The following is a 23,216-nucleotide window of genomic DNA, read 5'->3' as shown; positions in this document are numbered from 1 at the left end:
GTTTCAGCATTCTTTCCAGCTCTGGTGTATTCTTTCCCTTCTATCTCGTGCTGCCTCGCTTTTAATTTCTGCTATCTTGTCATGTTCTATGTCTCACTGTAAGCCACCTGAAAAGTATTCTGTGAAACAGGATTTGGTTTACACTGAAAAGTAGATAAATAAGATGTGCAAGAGCTCCACACTGTGTGTTCCCACCTACTTCCTTCAAAACTTTAACTGCATCCTGATTTAACATCCTTCCGCTGATAGACTCAAGGTTTGGGGCGTGAAACTCACAAGCACAGCAATAACGATCCTCAAATAATTAGGAAACCCACACAAAGGTGCCCAAATATTGTCCCATCTCATTCTGATGACTCAACTCAGGCAATGCCATTAAAATGACAAAGCTGCTTGGGAGTCTGATGCATTTTAGTACTAATTATAATGAAAAGAGTAACACTACTTAACACTTGAGCGGCACAGGGAAGCGCGCTTTGCTCTCCTGTGGTCTGTAGGCAGCCTGGGGAAGCAAGATGGGCATGCATTACTGTGATTTTCATGGGCAAGGAAGAACTGCTAGCCCCTAGATGTGCTCCGTGCCCAGGGATTTTCCAACCGCAGGAGATGTGCTCAAATACAAGAGGAGATGCGACACTACAAATTCCCATCGAACTGTGCTGGGCATGAGTTAGGGACCGATATCCCAACTGTACCCATCAGAGGAAATGATAGAGGTCTCTTAATACATGAAGTTGGAGGTAACTGGAGTCAGCTTCTTTCAAGCAATACTCCTGTTTCCTTGAATCAGAAGTGGTATCTTTCTAGAGCTATGCTCTCCAATAAGGCGTTTCTACAATGTCAAAAATGCTCTTGAACTTGCACTTGACCAACATTGTGGCTACAGCGCGCCTGAAGTGTGGCTAGTGCAGCTGGGCACCTGACATCTGAAGTTTATTTTATAAATTTGAATTTAAATTGCCACGGTAAATCTAACAGGTTGCAGGATATAAGATCAATACATGACAGTCAACTGGATATCTATGTACTAGAAATAAAATATATGAAATTAAAACTTTTTAAATGCCTTTTACACTAGCATCAAAAATATGAGGTGCTTAGGGATAAGTCTTGACAAAAGATGCGTAAGATGTGTACAGCGAAAATTACAAAGCCTTACTAAGTAAAATCACAGATCTTAAATAAGTGAAGATATATACCACGTTCATGGTCAGAATACTTGTTACTGCTAAGATGTCAGTTTTCCCCTAAGTGAGCAATAGATTTGCTGCAATCAGTCCCCATCAAAATCCCATAAGCCTTTTTGTAGAAATTGACAAAGTGATTCTAAAAGTCACATAGAAATGGAAATGTACCCAGAATCTAAAATATTAGTTTGCCTTAGCCCTGGGAATCAGGGCTTAAGGGACAAAGTTTGTTAGATGGCAATTTGGAAAGGTCTACTTCTGGCACTCCTATGTGTGTGGCCTCAGGTTCTCCACCTATAAAAGAGGTATATTGATGCTTACACAACAAAACTGGAGTTAATATTCAACAGGCTCATGGATGCTAAATATCATCCAAGGAGCCAAGGTACTCAAAATACATCCCACCCTCTTCCCTACCAAGCCCCTCATCACAGCACACACGTCTGTCCCTTGCAAACAGGTGAGCAGGTGTGAGGCGGGGCCTCTCCCATCCTTACCTGGAGCCACAGTTTGTCATGCTGAGACCACTTCCCGCCAGCAATGCACTGAAACGTGGCGTTCTGCCCCACATTCACCTCAACATTTTGGAGCCGCAGAAAGTGAGGTGCTTTTCCTAAGAGAGAAACCAAAGAACACGTGAGGACAGAATTCGACAGCCTGAACCGCCTTCTCTGCAAGCACACGGCAGCTCAGGAGAGACACCAGGCCGGGGGGAATTTGTTCCTGGGCAGTGGCCTGGCTCAGTGAAGAGCCACTGTTGACTGATCACTTACGATGAACCAGGCATGTCCTAAGAGCTCTACATGCATCCTCTTGCCTAAAATCTCACAAAAAGCCATAAGGTGGGCAGTATTTCCATTTCACAGGTCAGAAAATTAAGGCTCAGAGAAGTTACCTAGTTTGGCACAGTCGGACAGTCAGGTAGTGGGGGAGCCGAGACATGAATGCAGGTCTCAGAGAACGTTAAATCCATATTATTAACTGCTGGGCAATACCATCATGTGGGGAAGAAGAAGTTCGGGGAAGGGGCTCAGCACAGAAGATTCCTCCTTGCTGCCTGGGTGAGCAGAAAGAAGAAAGCGCCTCTGGGCCACAGACCTCCACACCTGGCCTTGGTGAAGACGCTGATGAGGAAGATGCTGAGAAGGGAAGAGATTGCCAGTAGCTTTCATTCACTTAGTGCGGCCTGTGTGTATCTACACTGTAACTCATTTAAACCAATGCAGCTGGTGGTGGTATTATCTCTATTTCACAGTACGTGAACTATGGCACAGAAACTTCAAGAAACATTCAGAGCCTACATTCTTCCCTCTAACTATAGTGTCTCCTAAAGACGGGAGGGAGGCAGGACATTCACTCCGGGGACTTGGCATAGCAGAAGTGGTGACGTTCAAACAAAACTCGGTGTCCACAAGCAAGGAGTTCTAGAATTAAACATATATTTTGTGTTGGGTAACTTGGGTTCACCTCTTTCCTTGTTTGGGGAGACAAGTCCTCACCTATGCGGGTTCTTCATAGATGAGTGGGTGGATAACCTACACCTAGAAGAATCAGTTTCTTCATTGAGGTGCAAAAATGCCATGGACCCTATCACATCAACTACCCTCAGAGCGAGAGTCAATGGAGGGTTGTTAAGAGGATTGGGGAGGTTCAACAAGGGCCTTTGGCCATCTTTCCACAGCGAGTCAAATATCCAGAGAGACAAATAATAATGATAATGGCATTTACTCAAAGCTCCCACAATACCAGGTACTGTGATAAATGCTTTAGATATTTTATCTAATTTAACTTCATAACATTCCTGTAAAGCAAACACTAATATTATTTCCCTTTTAGAGAAGCAGAAACCAAAGCTAAGTTTAATATGCCAAGGCTACACAGCATTAATGACAGAAACAGAATTCAGACCAGATCCATTTTTAGCGCCCAAATCAGCACTTAACGAGCACATTTGCTTGCTTCCTGGGCAACGGAAGGTCAGTGGTGCCACCTCGGCCCCAGAGTCCAAAGAAAGGGCTCATAGGCAAGACTGTGCTGACTCCCCAGGCTCCTGTCATCGCACCCAAATATTTTATCACAAACGATCCTTTCCTTGCCATTTCTACCCATGGGCTTCACCCTCTAAACTGTCTGGTCTACCAAACTCTGTCACCGCCTGTAGAGCTCAGCAAAACCAACAACCTTGATGAGATCAGACAGACTCATGATGCAAAAGCATTTACCTCCTGCTCAGGTTTTTAAACAAATAACAACAGCTTAGATACCTCTCCTGGTACTTCTGGGACCCGACAAGTTAAAGTGGAGTCAATACTCTAAGGCCCAAGGAGGACCTCTCCTTGTGGGCTTCTCAGAGCTGAAGATTCCTTGCATCTAGTCAACCTGACGAATGTCATGCTGCTTTGATTGTCTGAAATTGTTTCCTTTCCACTCACCTATATAATTTGTAAAGTTATTTTTGGAATTATCAGTTCAACTCAATTCTTCGTGTGGAAATACTGTGAACCCAAAGCCTGTTTATGCCAGGGGTCTAAAGAGGAAAGGGAACATCTAATCCATTAAGGGAGGAAGCTCAGAGTCTTCGCAATAATGTTGGGAGGCTTCGTGTTGGGTTTTATAAAGGGATGCCTCTCCTTACTCGTGGGGGACATTGAGCAAATGGATCAGCCTCTGGGATTTGTGCAACTAGAAATGGCTCTTCTCTGGATCAGTGCCCCTGCTTTCTTCTCACTCCCCTTTCTCCTTTGAGGCAGCAGACCTTTGGCCTTAATTCTTTCATTTTCCATCCGTCTTCTTCTCCCACTTCTAGGTTCACTGGTAAAGAATTTAGAGGCTTAGTGGCACTCCCTTAATATTCATCACTATGAAACAATGATGATCTCCGATCTTTGAGCCCTGGTCTCATCCCCAGGTTATGACAGATTTCTCTCTCTCTGGATATTCTCCTTCTATAGGGAACCTGTTTGGTCCACTTCTCTGAGCTCCTGGTCTCTCCGATCCTCCTCCTATCCTGATCCCCAGCCTCCTGTTCACTCCCGAGCCCTCTTCTCTCTCAACTGTTATTTTGCCCAGCATCTACAGCTCAGGGAGAAAAAATTATTCCGCCAGCTTCAACTCACCGACCTTCGACCAAATACAGGTGACCTTAGGACCCAGACTGCCACCAGCTTATGGTTTTAAGCATTTCACACTCACTCCCCACTGAGTACCAGCACCCTGAAAATGGAATCCCGCTGAATGGGGTTAACAGAAAACAGCCATGCGTTTGGGGCAAAATACCTTGATGTTGGTGACATTTAAACTCCCACAGATGTCATTGCAGCACCTGAAGACATATTATTGTGCCCTTTATCTCGCTCTTTAAACCTGACAGCGCTCAGTAGGAAGCCACACAATTGAGGAGAAAGCTCAGTACATACATTAGAAATGTGGTGCCGACGCTCCACGGGTTCAGTGACATTGTCCCGCAAGGTTGGTATGGAAAATAAAAGTTTAAAAAATTCTAAAAGTCAACTTAGGAGCTAGAAACTTGGAAACTGAGTGGAAAATTGGACTGACATTTCTCGTGCAGTTATAACTACAGTGGCCTTGCCACTGGCTAGCACCGAGAAACGACAATGGCTGAAATAATTTTCAAATAACACAAAAATGTTAAATGGGCTATAAAATACAGACAAGAGGTTTCAGTTTGTAAGAGAAAATAATTTCCTTTGAGTGTTATGCCTATCAGTCACTGTTTTGGAAGCTGTGAGACAAGCATTTAAAACCCTAACTTCAGCTTAAATCAATCAAGGACACAATTACAAATTGGGTACTAACCCCCCTGGAACTTTTGGAATACTTATTGATAAACACAGGCCACATGGTCAGAGAAATAGGGTTTCGGAGGATGGAAGTGGAGATTTTAAAAGCCTGACATAAGGAGGATGCACGCTTCTCAATCTAGTGAAATTTTTCACCATCTCACTAAAGTTATAAATGCATTAATATTAAGGCTGGAGTTGGAGAAAAAGAATTATCCGTCCAGTGGACAGCTGGGAAACCACTAGCAGGCCGCATGATGTGTCACCCTGTGAGCAGCCCTAGGATGCATGCACGGTCACTGCTTCGGAAGGCAGAACTCAGTTCTCCCGATTCACACCAGTAGCTTAAGCCACAAGGGGGATGCACCAGTTCTGATGCCTCTAGCTCCCAATCTAACCGGACACATAGAACCAGTTGGCTTTGCCTCTTAAACGTATCTCTCACTGGTCCACCTCCCTCTGTCTCTGTGTTTTATGTTTCTTCATAGCATGGCTTACCATCTGCTATGAGCTGACTTGTGTACCCCCAGATTCCTGTTGAGGCCCCAATGCTGCATCCTGGGACTACATTTGGTGACAGAGTCTTTAATGAACTGATTAAAGCAAAATGAGGCTGTTAACGTAGGCCCTGATCCCCCGATGGGTGTCCCCATAAGAGGAGGGAATCTGGACGCGCACAGACACACACGTGAAGGCAGAGTGAGAAAGCAGCTGTCCACAAGCAAACGAGGCAGCATACGAGCGCCCATGGGAGAAACCAAGCCTGCCGTCTTCATCTTGGACTTCTGGCCTCCAGGACTGGGGGGACATGATTTCTGTTTAAGCCCCCAGACCATGGCATGTATTTTGTTATGGCAGCCTTAGCAAACTCATACAGCATCCGTTAGAGGTCATATAATTTCCTGATTATTTGTTTATATTCCAGTCCCTTTCACTCAAGGGAAAACCCTGAGGGCAGAGAATGACTCTGCCTTCCTCCCATAAACCCAGACTAGTGTTGGGCCGAGAGTTCCTGCTCCGTAGACACTTGTCGAATGACAAGCTGGATGCCTCTCCACTCCCCTGGCCCAGGCCGCCATGATCTCTTGCATGACGCCAGAACTTTCTAATGCATCTCCTAACTTATACCCTATTCCCCAGTCACACTCCCTGCACTTAGATTGGAACGGAAACTGGTCCTGATGACTCAGGGCTCTGCCTGGGCAGGCCCAGCGTCGCCCCCCAGTGTTCGCTCCGACCACTGTCCCTGTGCTCACAATGCCCAGGATGCTTACTCACCTCGTCGAGCTGACTCCCCACAGCAAGGCCTCTGCACTTACTGTTTTTTCCATCCAGAAGGCCCCTCCCTGAGTCGTTATGCAGTGAATTCCTTCTTAAGACTCGGGGCTCAGCCCACATTACATCTTCCAAGACATGGCCCCTGGCCACATGGCCCCTGAGCCACCCAGAGCCTCCCCTATCCCAGTCACTCACATTTATTATAGCCGTAGCGCTTATCACAACATGAAACTACATTAGTGACTTATTAAGTATTATTTATTTAGTGTCTTTCCTCCCTCTGCTAAGTACACACTGTGGAAACAAGGACCTAATCTATCTTGATCACTTAAGTATCCCCTGTGTCCAGCCGAAGTTCCTGACACATAGCTAATGCTCAACACTTCACCTGCTGAAAGAAAGAAGGGGCAGACACCTGGACTGGGCTCGGACTGAGCATGGGTCCTTGGGAAGGGGCCTTTGCTAGGCCCTGCTTGATTCCACGTGACTCATGAGCAGGGACCAGATCTCCGAGGACTGCATGCACTGCCAGCATCTGTCCATATAGTTCAATGGAATTTGCCCAATTCCAGCCACTGTCACAGGGCCCTCAAAAATCATTTTAATTCCGGGGAAGTTTAAGTTTCAGCCGCTTAAGCCGTCGAGGTTGAACTCAGCTGGAGCACATCATGCAGGGACACAGCCAGGGTCACGTCTTCCTGAGTTACAGCCCATTTGCTGGGTAACTGGCGCTCGGGCATTCCGTAACCATGCAATACGCACCCCTCGGCAGGAGGACTGTGAGGCTGCCAGGAGAACCCTAAATTCAGGAGCAGCCCCGGCGACAGGAGGGCTCCGAGAGGAGCCAGGAGACTGCGGGGCTGGAAAGGCATCCGCGTGCCCTCCCAGGAACCCTCTCCCAGGGAGATTCCTCCAAGAGAAGGAAACATTCGGCTGCAATCACAAACCATGAACAGTGCTTGGAGTCAAGGCAGAGCTTTACCATCTGCCCCAAAAGGTAGCTGAGGCTGAGGCAAGAGAGAGGTGTACGGCTGGGCCTTGTGGGGCTGGTAAAAGTTCTCATCAGAGCACAGAGCTCTGGGCGCGGGGAGAGAGCGCCAGGCCAGGTTCTCCTGGGAAGAGGCTAACACCGCCTGCTAGGACGAGCAAGGGCACGCGTCAGGCGCAGGGTGAGCAGCAGGAGCGCAGCTGGGTGCACCACAGGTGGGTGTCCTCTCTGAGGGGGAGATGTGGGCGGGGCTGGGGAAGACCAAGCCTTATGACAGAGAGACGGCCTCAGAACGGATGGCTGTACAGGGCTGCGTGTGTCAGGTGAGGTGGACAACAGGCTGAGCGACATCTCCCGATGCGGCTGCCTAGACTGAGGTCGAAGCTCATTCTCCAAGGGGCTGCTGACGCTGATTCAGGGATTGGAGGAGGGGATGGCCAATCCTGGTAAAGGGGACTCATCTGCATACCCAGTAGGTGAACCCTGCATAGTGAGGGTTGGGGGACTTCTGGGACCCTTTTCACAAGAAGGCCTGGTTCAGCAGAGGCGTTTGCCAGGCATGACTGAATGGACAGACCCATCTGAGAAACTTCCAAACACTCAGGAAGTAACTCCGAGGGTAGGAGGGACGGTAAGCCAGAGAGAGTAGTGGAGAGTGCGCAGGACCTCAGCATTTCTGAGATGCAGCCGATTTCTGGGAAGGAAGGGTGCCTTGCGTGACACCAAACTCAAATACTGTCTCACTCCAGCCCCTTGGAACTTGACCCAATTTCCACCAGAGAAGGTGCTCGAAGAAAGTGAGACCAACAGTGGCATTCTAGGGACGTTCAAGGCTCTGACAAATTCATTGCAGCCAAAGTAGGAAGAGTCATTTTGAGTAAAGCAGCATGGACGGGGCTGAAGTGAGAACAGCCCCAACACGGAAGGGCTGAAAGTCACATAGGGACAGGGCCGGTGACGTCTCTCAAGGGCACAGCAAATTGCTGGAGCCAACAGCATAACTCACGGCAAGAAGGAGGGCATGTAAAGAGCCCTACTAAGAGCTGCCTGGAACCAGATGGCTGCTGAGAAACTGATGAGAATCTCCAGCGTGCAGAACACTAACAAACTAATGGGGCTGGCATCCCAACCAGCCCTCCTGGGGCTGCCCTAATCCCCACGCACAACCCTTTGATTACAGCTCTTTCCCCCACCAAATGCGATATGATGTCATCTCAACTTCCTACACCCAGGATTTGTTCCCGCTGGGATTTAATGAATCCAGGAACCACAGCTCCTTGCTCAAACACACTCAAATATCTTACAATAATGTAGCAAAGAGAGAGAAGTTCAAGGGGAAACTTGATGGGCACGGAGGAGTGGTTTGCCCTTGAGGACTCTTGACACTGTACCATAAGTACTAAACACTGTGAGAAATCTTTCTCTACGCCTACACAGAGCTGATGAGTGTATTTAAAATTACTTTTAAAAAATTAATAGCTTTGGGGTACTTTTCCCTGTGAGTGAACAGTGTGCTAATTTGCTCAGTGTTTTGGTGGTATTCTTTTTTTAAGACAATTGCACACAATTCTATCCAAAGCCCTCTAATTCTTCCACTTCAGTGGTCTGAATCCCACTAATAAACAATCAGAACTGTAGACTGCCTTAATAATGGAGAAAGATTCAAACGAACATGTTTTGCCAGTCTCTGCAAATTCCTGTAGGTGCTGCCTGTTGAACAGGCTGGCAAAATTACGGATTTATTCAGGACTGATTGCATTGAGTACATAAGCACTTCTGAAGAATTAAAAAACAGAGGGAGTGAGAGATGTTTGTGAGCTGAATGAATGGGGTCGGGGGTGCAGCCTCCAAGCTACCCAGCCTAGCTGTGCTCGGAGTGGGGGAACGGACTTACTGCATGGATGAGCGAGGACCCGGACCTCGTCCACAGCGATGTAGCCAGGATGACCTTTCAAAGAGACGGATTCAAATATCACCTGCAACACACACAGGGCGGGAGTCAATTTCACAGAGGTGGTTGTAGGCAGTGGTCACAGGAATCTTCTCAGCCCCAAATCCCTTTATGATTCTGCTTCCCATCAGAACCACCTAAAGAGGCCTTATACGCTAGAAAGGGGCCTACGACGCTATCCCAGCAACTGACTTAGATCTTCAAAACAAGGTAGAAAGGCCACACTCTGATGACTAGCAAAAGAAGAATCAGCCACATGGAACATTTTTAATGGATTTCAGAAATAACGCTTGGATGCAGGAAAACAACCAAACTATGGCCTGGAGACCCCAATCTGCAGCTTTCTCCTTGTTTCAATACCCCATCTTCTTACAAATGGTAGGGGAGGAGCTTACCTTGGAAGCTACCATAAGGAAAAGAGGGCTTGTCCTGATTTGATTCCATATCCCCAAGGAACATAGTACATCTTAATTTGTTTTTTAAGATTGTATTTATTTATTTTTAGAAACAGGGAAGGGAGGGAGAAAGAGAGGGAAATATCAATGTGTGGTTGCCTCTCAAGTGCCCCCTACTGGGGAATTGGCCCACAACCCAGGCATGTACCCTGACTAGGAATCAAACCAGCTACCCTTTGGTTGGCAGGCCGGCGCTTAATCCACTGAGCCACACCAGCCAGGGCCCCATTGGAATTTCTTAATAACACCTTTCAAAAATAAGCCCTATGCACAACTGCTGGTATCTGGGAATCCAAGGGGAAACATTTTTTTTTTTTTAATTCTCCATTCTGACTCCCACCCAAACTGCTTATTTCAATAACAGTTTTACGGCTCAGTTAACAGCTTTCTTTGTCATCTGACCTCTACCTTCATCGAGGAGCTGTGACTACCTGCGGGGACCACCTGCCCAACTCCTGATCTCCCTCATTCCAATGGCCTTGTCTTCCACTCAGCATCAGCCACAGGCTCAGACTTGTCCTCCAGCCAGAAACTGGAAATTCCAACTTCCTGTATTTTGGCACAGCCTCCTACCCCCTGCCCCTCTCCCAGCTCACTCCTCTCAAACCCTCCCCTCAGGCTCACATGGTACCCTGAAACTCAACTTTCCTAGAGTCCATAGGCCTGCCTGGACCTCCTTCTGTTATCAGCAAGCACAGGGCACCCCCACCATATTGGATAATCACCCATACCGGTCTCACCTAGAGCCCCAGTTCCTTAGTACCCTCATTATGACTTTGGCAAGCCTATTGCCTTACTGCCTTCTCCACTCCTGTGTCCCACACAGACGTTCCCCTTTCAATATCACCCAATCAGTCCCAGCAGGTACCCACACCACATCTTCAAGAGGCAAGAGGACAAGAGAGGGGCTGACTCCTAACTTCTTACCCATCAGTCTAATCAACATAGTTTAGATTACACACAAGTCAGGTTCCTAAACGCCACCCACTGCCTCCTCTGTGCTAGGTGTTCTGGGCATTTCTTGCTTCTTCTTGGCGCTCTCTATTCTAATCCTACATCGCCAAACCTGTCCTATCCTTGACCTTGACTTATGTAAATGCTTGGGTTTCTCTTACTCTTTAAATGCTACCGTTTCACAGTGGGTTCTTCTCTGGTTTAATCCAGTTGTGTATCAATCATATTTAAAATTCTCCTTAGTTTTATCTTCATTGACTCTCATCACTTCCTTACTTCCCACCGTAAAACTTCAGCCTACTGGCATCTGGACTCTGTGCCCAGCACTCCCCTAAAACTGCTCTCATAGCAGTTTTATAACCTCTTAATTGCTAAAGCCAACAGATATATTTCAATCTTTATCTTACTGTAAGAAGGAAGACAGTGTAGTTCTCAGACTCCAGATCAGAATGCCTGGGCTCCAGTGCAGGCTACACCACTGAGTAGTGTGTAACCTTGGGCAAGTTACCTTACTGCTCTGTGCCTCAGTTCCCTCATCTGTAATTATAGTGTCTACCTTACTGGGTAAGTTTTCAGATGAAAGGAGTTAATACACTACTTAGAACAATGTGTGCACATGGTAGGTTCTCAATAAATATTTGCTGTAATTATTAATAATTGACCATTTTTCTACAACTGTCAATGATCACAGCTTCTCCCTTTCTGGGTCTGTCTCTATTTAGGCTCTGGTGATACTCCATTCTCATAAGTTTTCTCATAAATCTAGGACCATTCTACCATAGTTTTCTTTTAAGTACTTCTCCTACATTCAGCCTTCAAATGTGGGCCTCCTCTACTCATTTTTTTCATTCCTTTCTTTTTCTTTTTTTTATTACTGCACACACTCTTCCTTCAATGGCTGCAAATCACTGATAATACCCATCCATGCCTAGCTCTCCGCTCCAGATCTTTTAAAAACCTAAACATCTGTCTCACTTATCCAACTCACAGATTTGTATTTCCACCTCGAGGTCCCCTAGATTCTCAAACTCAAACCGCCACTGATCTGAAGAGCCTTCTTTTCAAACTCTCCCTCATTGCCGAGGGGGCCATCCTTCCTGGAATACAGACCTCGGTGGCTTGTACTATGACCCGCCACGTCACTGAAGATTGGGATTTGGGAACCTGCCTGGGCTTCTCCTTCAGCCTCGCTCCTCACATTCATTTTCTCTTCTGATTCTGTCTTCTCAGTATTTCTAAAATCTGCCCACATCTTTCCATCTCTGCTACTAAGATGAACCATATGGAGCAACTATTTTGCAGGCCACACCATTCGGACATCAGCGCCACTGCTCTGGATCAAATCTTCACTGCCTCTCATCTCTAGCACCTCACCTGCCTACGGAACGGAGCCTCTCCCTCCTGTCTTTGACTCCGCAGTTCAAGCCTGTAGGTGGAATGTAAGGTGGGTGATGAGACCAACAGGAACGCCACCTCCATGCAGAATGTTCTGTGGTCCACGCAGTCAACTCCAGGTTCGTGGACTCAGAGGTCAGTGGTCCCCGTGGGGTGTAACCGGTGAGCAGGGGACTGGGGTAGAGGGGGTGACGGCTGTGAAGAGGCGGCTTTCTCTAAGTCAACCTATGTAAAGTGACTTGGAAATAAGAGTCACACCAAACATAACGCAGCTGGCACCAGCATGACAACCACGCTGCAGAGCTGCCAGGGCCCTTCAGAGAGAGTTAACAAAGAAAATTGTGCAGGAAGCACGGGGAAGAGTTTGCAGAAATCAAAGTGGGAAAGCTGCCTTGTCCCATGGAGGAGGAAGGCAGCAGAAGGCCTTTCCATCAATGACCATATATCTAGTTATATTTTTAATAATTCAAAGCAAACCAAAAGGAAAGTCCTAAGGGAAAACAGTAAAAGAGCAAATACAGAAAATATATTTATAAAGAAATAGTATAAGAGCATTCAAACTGTATAATAAAAAATGACAAAAGTTAACAGAAGATATTTGTGACAAGAAATATAAATAGGTTAAAATAGAGACAAACTCTCAGACTGTCTAAATAGATGAAGTCTAATTGTATGCTCTAAGATAAACACCTAAACAGAATGACTCAGTAACCTTAAGAATAACAAGTTGAACAAGGAAAATAATAGGGAAACACAAATAAACAGAAAACAGCTGTTGCAAAAACAATGTAAAAGCATCAAAGTAGAATTTAAACCAAAAGAAAAATAAAAACCATTAAGTGGATTGAAATGGTCATTTGAAAGAATTCATGAGTTATTAGATTTAAAAGGAGAAAATGATGAAAAAAACAAATAGTTATATTTTAAATAAAATCCATTTATATTTACTTAACCCATGTTTTAGATCCTGGGCACCCAACTAGGGGAAAAAATACATCTATCAAGTATGTATATAATATAATAATGCATTTGCTAAACAAATGTTAATGAATACAGAGAATGAAATTTCTGTTCAAATGTTCATGGGTTATTTACAGGCTAAAGTATAACTTCAATCAATCTGTTAAAGAAGAAACCATATAGGTTTGGGTCTGTACATTTTCTAACCAATTTCACTAAACTTAGAAATTGATGATAAATGCTTAAAAATCAATTTCTTAACATCAAAATATTATGCATTTCTTAAATATAGAATACCTTCTTTAAAACTGTGATGTCAAAGTATGTTTTGTATGTTAACAAAATCTGAAACAAAATTAAAACTTAAATGGCAAGTTGAAAAAAAATATCTGTAATATATGTGCCAGCAAAAAGGTTAACAACCTGTTTTGTGTAAAGAATTCTTGAGACTCAACAGAATAAACTCTCCAAAGGAAAAATTGGCAAATGACCTCAGGAGGCAATTAACAAAAGATGAAGTCAGAATGATGATAATCTACGAATGCAAGAATTTTTTTAATGACATGGGGTCTTATAAGGCTTACTAGGGAGCTTGAATTTTCTTCTAAGTCACTGAAAGATTTAAAGCAGGGAAGTGGCATGCTCTCATTTACATTCTGGAAGGATCATTCTGACCAATCTGTGGAAAATGACTGACAAGGAGGTGGGCAGCTGGGAAAGAATGAAACAAATAGACCTATCACTTGGCTATTGTAGTCATCCAATCAAAAGATGAGGATAGCTTTGATGGCTGGTGGCTATGGAGAATAACAGCTGATGGTTTGAGAGATATTTCGAAAGTAGAGACAAAAAAAAATGCTGTTAGATAAATAGCAGAAGAGTGAAGGGAAGAGAAGACTCAAAGAGCACTCTTCAATTTGGAGCTTGAGCTTCTAGGCTAATTCTCGTGTCATTCATTGACAAAGGGAAAATGACACAATGAACGTGCGTGCACAGGCACACAGGCACGGCTATGTCCAGATTTCCTTTTGGCCATGTTAAGTTGCAATGGCAATTAAGTATCTTAATGGATATGTTGAGCAGGAACCTGATGTTACATTTCTGAAGCTTAAGGGTAATTTAGGAACCAGAGTTACAAATGTGGTAGCTTTGGCATCTGAATGTCATTTAAAGTTATAGAACTAGATGAGGTCACCTTGAAAGTCAGAGTAGATAGTTCAAAGAAGAGGGCTCAGGCCCAAAGCCAAGGGCTAGAAGCCTAATAGGGAATTTATTTTTTAGGATGGTAGAGATTGGAACATGATTTTAAGTAGAGAGAAACGAATCATGGAGGTAGCATAGAATTTAATGGCGTGAAGGGCAGAGGAAACAAGATTCTAGAAGGCACAGGAGTCAAATGGGGTCAGGATACCAGGGGAGGAATTGGTATTGACCAGAAAGGGTACCTCATCCACTAAAGCTGAATGATAATAAAAATAATAAAATCAGAGAATATAATCACAATAATAAAGGTCTGCAATATTGACTATTACATGGTCTTGATCTAGCCTCTCAACAGCCCTAATAAGTGAGACCAGTTGAAATACCAAGCTCAGAAAGGAAGCCAGAGATGGTCTGAGGACGGAGGTTCAGGTCTCCCAGTTCACAGCACACGGCCATACTCATTACTAAACTTCGGTGAGAAGCTTGCCAACTCTCATTTAACCAAAACACCAGGTTAAGCAGAATTCTGACTTTTATCCCAGTGAATCAAAGTTGAACTTAATTAAATTCTTCCAACCCTCTGTTTCTTATATTATCACCCAGTATTTAACCTATATCATAATTATTAATAAATATTCCATGAACGAACACAAGGCTTGTCACAGGAGAATGGATGTGTGATAGTGAAACATACATTGGTTCACTGTTCTCTCTCCTTCCCTTTGCAAGAATAAGAATTCTATAACAAGACAGAGGATCTTTTATTCATCAGAATTCCTCTTGGGACAGTTCCTGTAAAGCACTGGGGTAGATAAGATTCAGGTTTCTCAAATGTGGAAAAATGATATTCTGTAAGAAACAAAGAAAAAAGTCCTGGTTTCCCATTAAACAAGTTCATAATTCTACAGAGCTTACAATACACATGGTAAGACACTGATAAGTGTTACTTAAACCATTTCTCTTGGCTGAAGACAGGAATGGAAATGAGAGGGAAAAGCAGGGAATGGTGGTAGATCTTGGGGGAGAGAGAAAGTAAAGGACTGTCCACATGACCATCCCCTGGAACCCCCACCCCAAACTTTCACTAAAGTTCCTACACGCAACAGACACTGATGCGGGTCATGACTGTAGAAACTGGTCGAGGCCGGACTTTGGGCCCACGTGGAGGCCTGTAGAAATAAAGAGGCACCTATTCTTGCAGTGGCCAAGGCAGCTGGGCAAGGTAATGGGGAAGAGAGTACAGAAGCGTGGAGGAGAGGACCACAACAGCCCACGACAGCCTTGATGAAGGCTCAAGACTCACAAGACATTAGCATTAGGATCTACTGGACTTTAACACCCACAGGCAGGCCCTGAATGGAACTGAGAATAAAGCACCTCGCAGAACAGAACTGGGCAGCACCTCCCCATCACCGCCAGGCTGCTCAGAGTAGCATACTTACAAAATCTGCCAGAGCCAGGAGGGTCCTGTCCTTAGCAGGCCACTCCAGAACTAGATTTTTTTCTAAAAAAATCATGCCAGCTGCCGTGAGTTAGACTCCCCAATGCCTGGGGGGTGGAGGGTCAATGGCACAGATACAAGACGGTGTCTCAGGGACAGTGGTGGAAGTGGACCATTCTTCCCCGGAAAGAAAAAAAAAAGAAGGGAGGTCCACGCTGGATGGGCTTGGGCCCTCAAGGGCCCACCTGGGCTCAGCTGCTGAGGCAAGTGCCCTGAACTCTGAACTCCTGCAGTGGGGCTAGTCCGCCAGCTTGCACCCAAGCTCCTGGGCCAGCTGCCTGTTTCCAGAAGTGAGGGCTAGCCCTGGCGAGCACAGCTCCAGGCAATGGAGAGGGAGACCTCAAATGGTGGCCAGAATGTGCCGCTAAGTTTTATGGGATGGCAGCCCTCAGCCATGGAGAGGCCGTGGTGCTGGGAGAAAGCTGGCAGGGTCACCCTTTAGAAATCACACATAGCCTCAAAGCGCCAAACATCACCTTGGCCATATTGAATGCTTAACAGTTCTGAATGGGAATCTGGCAATATGAGTCATTGCCAGGTTCATGGTCAAGTTTCTGACCATGCAATTAGACCTCCAGATGTGAGCTAGACCTTGAGAAGCTTCTGTAAGAGGCCATGGGGCAGAGTGCTATGGAACACAAATGGAGAAATCAGGTTTAGCTGCAGCAAGACGCTGCAGGCGCAGCTCACACATAGGCAGCACTGCCAGAGATGTGCAGACATCAGGAGATGTGAGGGGCCCCCGGGATTCTCACTGTTGATGACAAAGACGGGAGACCACCCAAATAAACAGGAATGGCAGAAGGGAGCTTCTTCTAGTATGTTCAGGCAAAGCGGTAGAAATAGCTGCAGCATGACCCCCCCCCCCTCAGGCCAGGCTCCTGGGCAACAAACGTCTGGGCCTGTGGATCATCAGAGTCCTGTCTTCAGGTCAGAAGACAGCTGAGGCCGTAGATGGAGATGATCACCCCATTAGCATGCTTCTGGTGTGGGGGCCCTGGTCAGAAAGACCCCATCCCACACCCGGCCAGGTCCATTTGCTGGGGACAGGTCGCACAAGGGGACAATGGGATGCCAGGACCCTCTAGGAAACTCCAAACTCCTTGAGGAATGAAAGCCAGGAGTAGGAGAAGAATCAGGGAAGTAAAGGATAGTGCTGTCTGTTTCCGGGGGGTCAGGCTGGAGGGAGTGGGACAGAAGTGAGCCTTGCCAACACCCAGTGACGCTCCATGCCAGCATACGGAGGCAGGGACCCTGAGGGGCAGGGACTGAGGCGGAAGGCCTAGGCTGGGGATCCCAGCTTCTCTGCGGGCCATTCTTCAATGCCAAGGCTGCCATGTCGATCTACTGCCGACTGCAGATGCCCCAGCCCCTAGAACCTCAGGGACATCCTGATGGTGGGGGAATGGGACTTGCACAGAAAGAGGCAAACCTCTCCCTGGACATGAGTTGCTGGGTAAAGTCAGGAAGAAACTCCGTAAGGCAGGCTCAGGGATGAGTCTCCCTCGACCCTTCCAAAAAGCAGGCTGTATGCATGCATGGGGGAGGGTGTGGTAGGTCAGGACATAGTTTAAAAGATTTGGTGTTTTATCCTCATCTGTTGCAGTCTCCAGCATAGAATTCATACTGCACACATTACAGGGGGCTGCAAATATTTTCTCCAAAGGTAAGAGAAAACTGCTGGCTAACTAGGGCTCCTCCTAGGAAGTGGCCCGCATGCATTTTCGTGGGGAAGGATAGCTTCAGGTGAAATCAGGAGGCCTGCACAGACAAGGAGCGGGGTGTGCTGCTTAGCGGAGAGGGGTGGGTGGATGAGAGGAGATGGGGTGGAGTCCCAAGCAGGGACAGTGGCTCTGTCCCTGGCATGCGCCCTCCTGAACTGTGCATGAAGTTACTAACCCTACAGAGTGCCAGGCGCCAGAGGGATTCCTGAGCAAGGGCTTCGAGTCCAGCTGAACTCAAGTCAGGATGAGTCCTAAATGTCAGAGGTCTACGGAGCACTCACACGTGCCAAATGAAAGGTAATTCCACCTGGGCGGGGACGGAGACCAGCGGGAACCAGTGATGGCAAAATTAATGAAGAGTTCTTTTATTTTTTAGAATCTTCAGATGGAAAAGTTCAGAATCATTAAAAACATGAAACAGAATGAATATCACCTGGAACGGGGCAGGCTCTGGAAGCAGGGCTTCCGTGGCATTGGATGAGCCCCGCCCACCTGAGAGGCAGCAGGTGGGGGGAGGGCGGATGGCAGAGGGACATTCTCATCCCAGGCCCTGCTGAACCTCGTGTCGGAAAGCCACTAATAAGAAATATAAAGTTTCCCTTTTTATTATGGAGCTAAGAGTCTATTTTAGGACTGTGAAATGCAACTTTAATAAGTAAATGCCTAAGCCATTAGCACGTGAAGACCAGCACTGCTGCAAACTAAAGTTGCGTTTAGTCCACAGATTCATCCATGCAGGGCCAGAGCTTGGGGTCTAGTGAAATTTAACATCCATTTTTGAGGGGTCTTTGAATCTCCTGATAGGGCCCATCTTCTATCCCCAAGACCTATGAGAGTGTGGGTGCGCCACAGTGTGTGGCGATGCTGGGAGCATGCCGGCATGTGAGCCCCGTGTGCTCCCGTGTGCAGGTGTGCGAGCCCGTGTGCTCCCGTGTGTGTGCCAGCATGTGAGCCCCGTGTGCTCCTGTGTGTGTGTGTGCCAGCATGTGAGCCCTGTGTGCTCCCGTGTGTGCGTGCAGGTGTGTGAGCCCGTGTGCTCCCGTGTGTGTGCAGGTGTGCAAGCCCATGTGCTCCCGTGTGTGTGTGCCAGCATGTGAGCCCTGTGTGCTCCCGTGTGTGTGCAGGTGTGAGCCCGTGTGCTCCCGTGTGTGTGCAGGTGTGTGAGCCTGTGTGCTCCCATGTGTGTGCAGGTGTGTGAGCCCATGTGCTCCTGTGTGTGTGCAGGTGTGTGAGCCCGTGTGCTCCCGTGTGTGTGCAGGTGTGCGAGCCCGTGTGCTCCCATGTGTGTGCAGGTGTGTGATCCCGTGTGCTCCCATGTGTGTGTGCAGGAGTGTGAGCCCCTGTGTGTACGCCCGTGGGGACTATCTGCTACTGCCTGTAGTATAGGTGTTTGTGTGTCTGACACACGTCTTTTCTAAACTGCTGCTCTCAGTGCATTAGTGGCTTTTTCCCACCAAGCTCGGAGCAGAGGAAATGAATGCAATGTAATGTTGCTACAGTGTCCAACAAGTCAGAAATCAGAAAATTCTCCCAGATAAGGCTGCTTTACACAGGGCTGGCTTGGAGTTTACCAAGAGACAGCTCAACCACAGGCAGTATTTCTTTTAAAAGGGTCTCCTTCCTGCCTTCTTCCTCCTTTTCTGTCCTTCCCTCCCTTCCATTTCCTCCCTGTGCCTTCCAACAACTGCCGAGGCGGCTGACAGCCTGGCATGCGGTACGTACAGGCCTGCCGCGCGGCCCACAGAAGACCCCTCCTTGGGCCCGTTACCCTCGCCGTCTGACACACGAAACCACCGTGATTCAGAGCGACAGTGAGATGCATCCAACACTGCACCGCTGGGGAGGGGAAGGTTCTCAGGACGGGCAGGCTATTTCCCCCAAGGTGGCAAAAGGAACTTGGGGCCACAGGGCCTGCACCTCAGTTTACCGATAATATCCCCTATTCTGGAGCACAGGGAGGGCTGCTACCTAACACAGGACTTCCTAACGGACAAGTGAGAGGCAATATGCTCACCACGGAGCTGGGATGTGGAGATGTCCAAGAAACGCCCTCCCCACCCATCAAAGAGCATGGGCAACAGTGGGACCGTCCCTCTGCTGGGTCGCTTTTCCTGTTCATTACAGTTGCACCTGCAGCCCCAACCTGTACCCATTTCATCAGATCCTAGGTAGCAGGCTTCTCATCGGGACCTGAAGGTCTCCATGGGCTCACAGAAAGACCTGGCATTTATACTCAGCCGTCTAGGGGGAGAGTCTTGGAACTGGGGCATCTAGACACCAGCTTCGCCAGTGATTTACTGGGGGCTCCTGGACTTCGTGGTCCATCTGTGAACCTCGGCTCTACCACCTACATCAAGGTTCAGGAAACTATAGCCTGGAGGTCAAATCTGGCCCACTATTTGTTTTTGTCCATAAAGTTTTATTGGAACACAGCTGCATCCGCTCATTTACAAATTGTCTGTGGCTGCTTTCATGACACAGCTGAAAGCATTACACCACGTGTGGTGACCTGAGGAGTGTCTGAGAAGCTCCCGGCCACTAATCCCACCACCCTCGGGTCCATCTGCTGCTCCGGACTCTAGAGAAATGTCCCCCAAATGCAGATCTGACTATGTCACCTTCTTACTTTAAAACTTTCAACAGCGGGCATGGGGATTAACTGGAAATAGGCACAAGGGAACGTATGGGGGTGATGAAATGTTCTAAAACTGGTTTACGGTGATAACTGCACAACTCAATAGCTTCATTTAAAAACTGCTAGATTGCACACTTAAAATAAGTGGATTCTATAACATGTAAATTGTACCTTGATAGTGCTGTTTGGAAAAGAAAAACAATCTTTCAACAGTCCCAGGCCAAGACGACCTGGAGCTCATGGGCTGGCAGCAGCTTGTGCACTGTCCCCAGTCCACAATGAGATGAGCAGGAAAAAGCGAGAGAGCTGTTCAGAAACCGTCACAGCAATTTGGCATTGCTGTGACATCTTTATTGCCATTTATAAAAGTGTAAGTCTTTGAGCCCCGACCAGTTAGTTCATCTGTCTAACCAAATACACCAATAAATGTCACCCCAACAAACCAAGATTGTGGGTTCGATCCCTTATCAGAGCACATACAAGAAGTAACCAATGAATGTATCACTAAGTGGAACAATGAATCGACGTTTCTCTCCCTCTCTCTCTCTGTCTCTTTCTCTCTCCCCCCATTTCCTCTCTCTCTCTTTCAACTAAAATCAATAAATAAAAGACTCTAAAAAGTGTAAGCCCACAACGAGTTGAGGAAGGAGCTGGTCCTTCGCCACAGATAGTTTAAGTAGCACTGCTCCAGGCTGGAGAATAAACTGAATCTCTGCAGCCTGGCACCCAGTGCCCTCCTGCCTGAGTCGCCCCTGTAGGCCCCGCTCCCTGTATGTCTCCTTTACTGACTTAGCGTTTTCAAGCTCTGCCAAAACCTTTCCCTCACTCCACAAGCCCGTGGCCAGCCCGATCCCTGACAACTCAAATGCCTTTCTCTTCCTTTTCCCATAATTACTTATTCGCCCTTCAAGACTCAGCTTAGCTGTCATCTCCTCTTAGAAGCCATCCTCACTGCCTTCACCCCAAACCCCCTCGTTTCCAGGGGTGAACTTTGATTAGTTAGCCCCTCCATCTGAACCCCCACTTGCTCCCCTATTATACAGGAGAATCACGGCATCTTCCTATTAGATAATAGCCCCTCCCTCATCAACTATTTTTCAAAAGGCTTCAATGCCTACGTTCCCCCAGCATGCTAGGGAGCCCAATGCACCTGCTACATTGTCATTACTTAATACATTAGACTCCTCCTCCAGACCTTGAGCCCCAGGGAGGCAGGGCCTGGCTGGAAGGAGAGGCTTGGTCAACAGGTGTTGAACAGACATGAGAGCAATTAAATGCAGTCCTTTCTCAACTTACCAACTCTAGGCAGGCAAGAGGGATATAGGTCAATGATTACTTTTTTAAAAAGTCAAACCATGATAAAACACCATACCTGGTAGAAATGTGGCCAGAAGGTGCTGATGGCCAGCTCTGCCTTGACCCAGCCCTCCGTGACGACGCCGGACACGTTCCAGACGGGGTTTCCCTGGGGCCCGCCGTTCACCTTCACGTAGACATTCAAGGCGCCCGGGCTGGACCGGTCGCGGCTGGAGAAGTAGTAGTGGAAATCGATGCAGTGCGTGTCGTTCTCCTTCAGCGTTGGCAGGAGGAGGTGGGCCTTCTGGCCAGAGGCCCTCCCGGAGCTATTCACCATCATGAAGGACCCTGGAGACCCACAGAGGGGCGGGAAGTAGACAAGGAGAGAGAAAGAAAAATCCTCCTGAAAACCAGCTGCACCCATCCGCACAGTGGCCAGAAATCAGGTCACCACCCCGGGAGGGACTGGGTGAGCCCAAGGAAACCACATCACCCTGCTCAACCTGAGCATCCTCCTCTGTAACTGGGAACGGAAAACCCTATTCAACAAGCTGGTTTTAAGATTGAAGAGAGAGTAACATGTACACTGTGTTTCTACAAAGTAGACACTTTGTAAACATTTATAGAAGAGACTTTTTCAGCAGCTCCTGAAGGAGGCGTGGAATAAAAACCCTGGGATTCAGCTAATGGCAACCTCCACTGGTAAAATGAAATGAAATATAACCTCATACAAGTCTGGGCTGTCTCAGTGGAAACAGAACCTTGACAATAAGGGAGGCGACATTGTTCCAATGTATTCCACCTGGAGCCTTGCATTCAGTACAGAGAATATATCAGAGGAGGGCATTTTTTTTTTTAATGTACAATATATTCAACTCGGCAAGGAAGAGCCTCAAGAAACATGAGAACCAACTGGAAGATGTTCAGCCTGGAATGGAGGGTACGTAACACTAAGCACTTAAAGAAGTACCAGGCTGGTGCTAGATGCCTTGTTTATGTACTATTCAATTTAACCTTCAGAATGACCCTGGGAGACAGGATTTTCATTGCATTTAAAGACAGAGTGTCTTGCCCTGGACCACTCAGACAGAGAGAGATGAGATCCAGATTCTCTCCAACCTCAAAGCTGATGCTATTATTACTGTTTGCAGGAAACATGACTACCCCTTTCCAGCATTTAAAAGGCTGTTTCCTCAGAAGGATGTGAGCCCCACTGGAGTTGCTCTGACAGGTTAAAGGGTTGTTTCTAGTTCTCCTCCTCTCCCTGGATCTGTGTCCTTGGCCTCTGGTTTTGCGGAAGGGGTGGTGGGCATGTCCCCATCCTGTGACTTTGGACTGCACTTGCTTTGGCCAACAGGATGCTAACAAAACAGTTCAAGCAGCGGCCTACAGCATGGGCCTCGCTGGGCTTGTCCTCTTGCTCTGATGTCACGTTTCATGAGAAGAATGCACCCCAGGGAGCCGTGGCCCCTTTCAGTTCAGGATGGAGGTCAGACTGACGTGGAGGAGTCCTGAGCAGAACCGAGAGTGAGGAGCCAAGGCATGCCACCCACACAGTGAGAAGCACAGCCACGTGGCCCACAAGCCCAACCTGTAGCAGCAGAACCACACTCGACGCTAGGACTGTGAGTGTGAGTCGGTGCTTACCACTGTGCGGTGTGGCACTGGGTCCCCTCCCAGCAGCTTAGGTGGCGTTACCATGGCAACCACTAACTGACAAAGGGATATGACAGGGCAGACCTAGGGGAGAAACCACCAAGAGGCACATTTCAGTGCAAAGCGCTGTCTAACAATTAGGACTGATGCAAAGTAGATAGACTGCCGGAGACAGAGTGAGCTCCCCGTCACTGCCGGTGACACAGGGCCTGGGAAAATTGAGATGTCTGAGC

At 47.3% G+C, this 23,216-nt stretch overlaps 1 protein-coding gene across 1 annotated transcript in view; it reads right to left on the bottom strand.

The window, feature by feature from the left end:
• Nucleotides 1-23,216, bottom strand: part of PTPRT (protein tyrosine phosphatase receptor type T) — a 668,669-nt gene that overhangs the window by 571,894 nt on the left and 73,559 nt on the right. The window contains exons 3-5 of the mRNA XM_054574063.1: nucleotides 21,404-21,675; nucleotides 9,148-9,229; nucleotides 1,685-1,800 (exon numbers count right to left, since the gene is read on the bottom strand). Of these exons, the coding sequence (XP_054430038.1) occupies nucleotides 1,685-1,800; nucleotides 9,148-9,229; nucleotides 21,404-21,675 (470 nt within the window). The remainder of the gene's footprint in view (nucleotides 1-1,684; nucleotides 1,801-9,147; nucleotides 9,230-21,403; nucleotides 21,676-23,216) is intronic.

The sequence above is a fragment of the Pteronotus mesoamericanus genome, unplaced genomic scaffold, assembly GCF_021234165.1.
Source record: "Pteronotus mesoamericanus isolate MK-2021 breed Mesoamerican mustached bat unplaced genomic scaffold, CSHL_Meso_final contig_25, whole genome shotgun sequence".
NCBI lineage: Eukaryota > Metazoa > Chordata > Mammalia > Chiroptera > Mormoopidae > Pteronotus > Pteronotus mesoamericanus.
The sequence above is the reverse complement of the archived record's forward strand: the minus strand, read 5'-3'. Positions and strand labels throughout refer to the sequence as shown.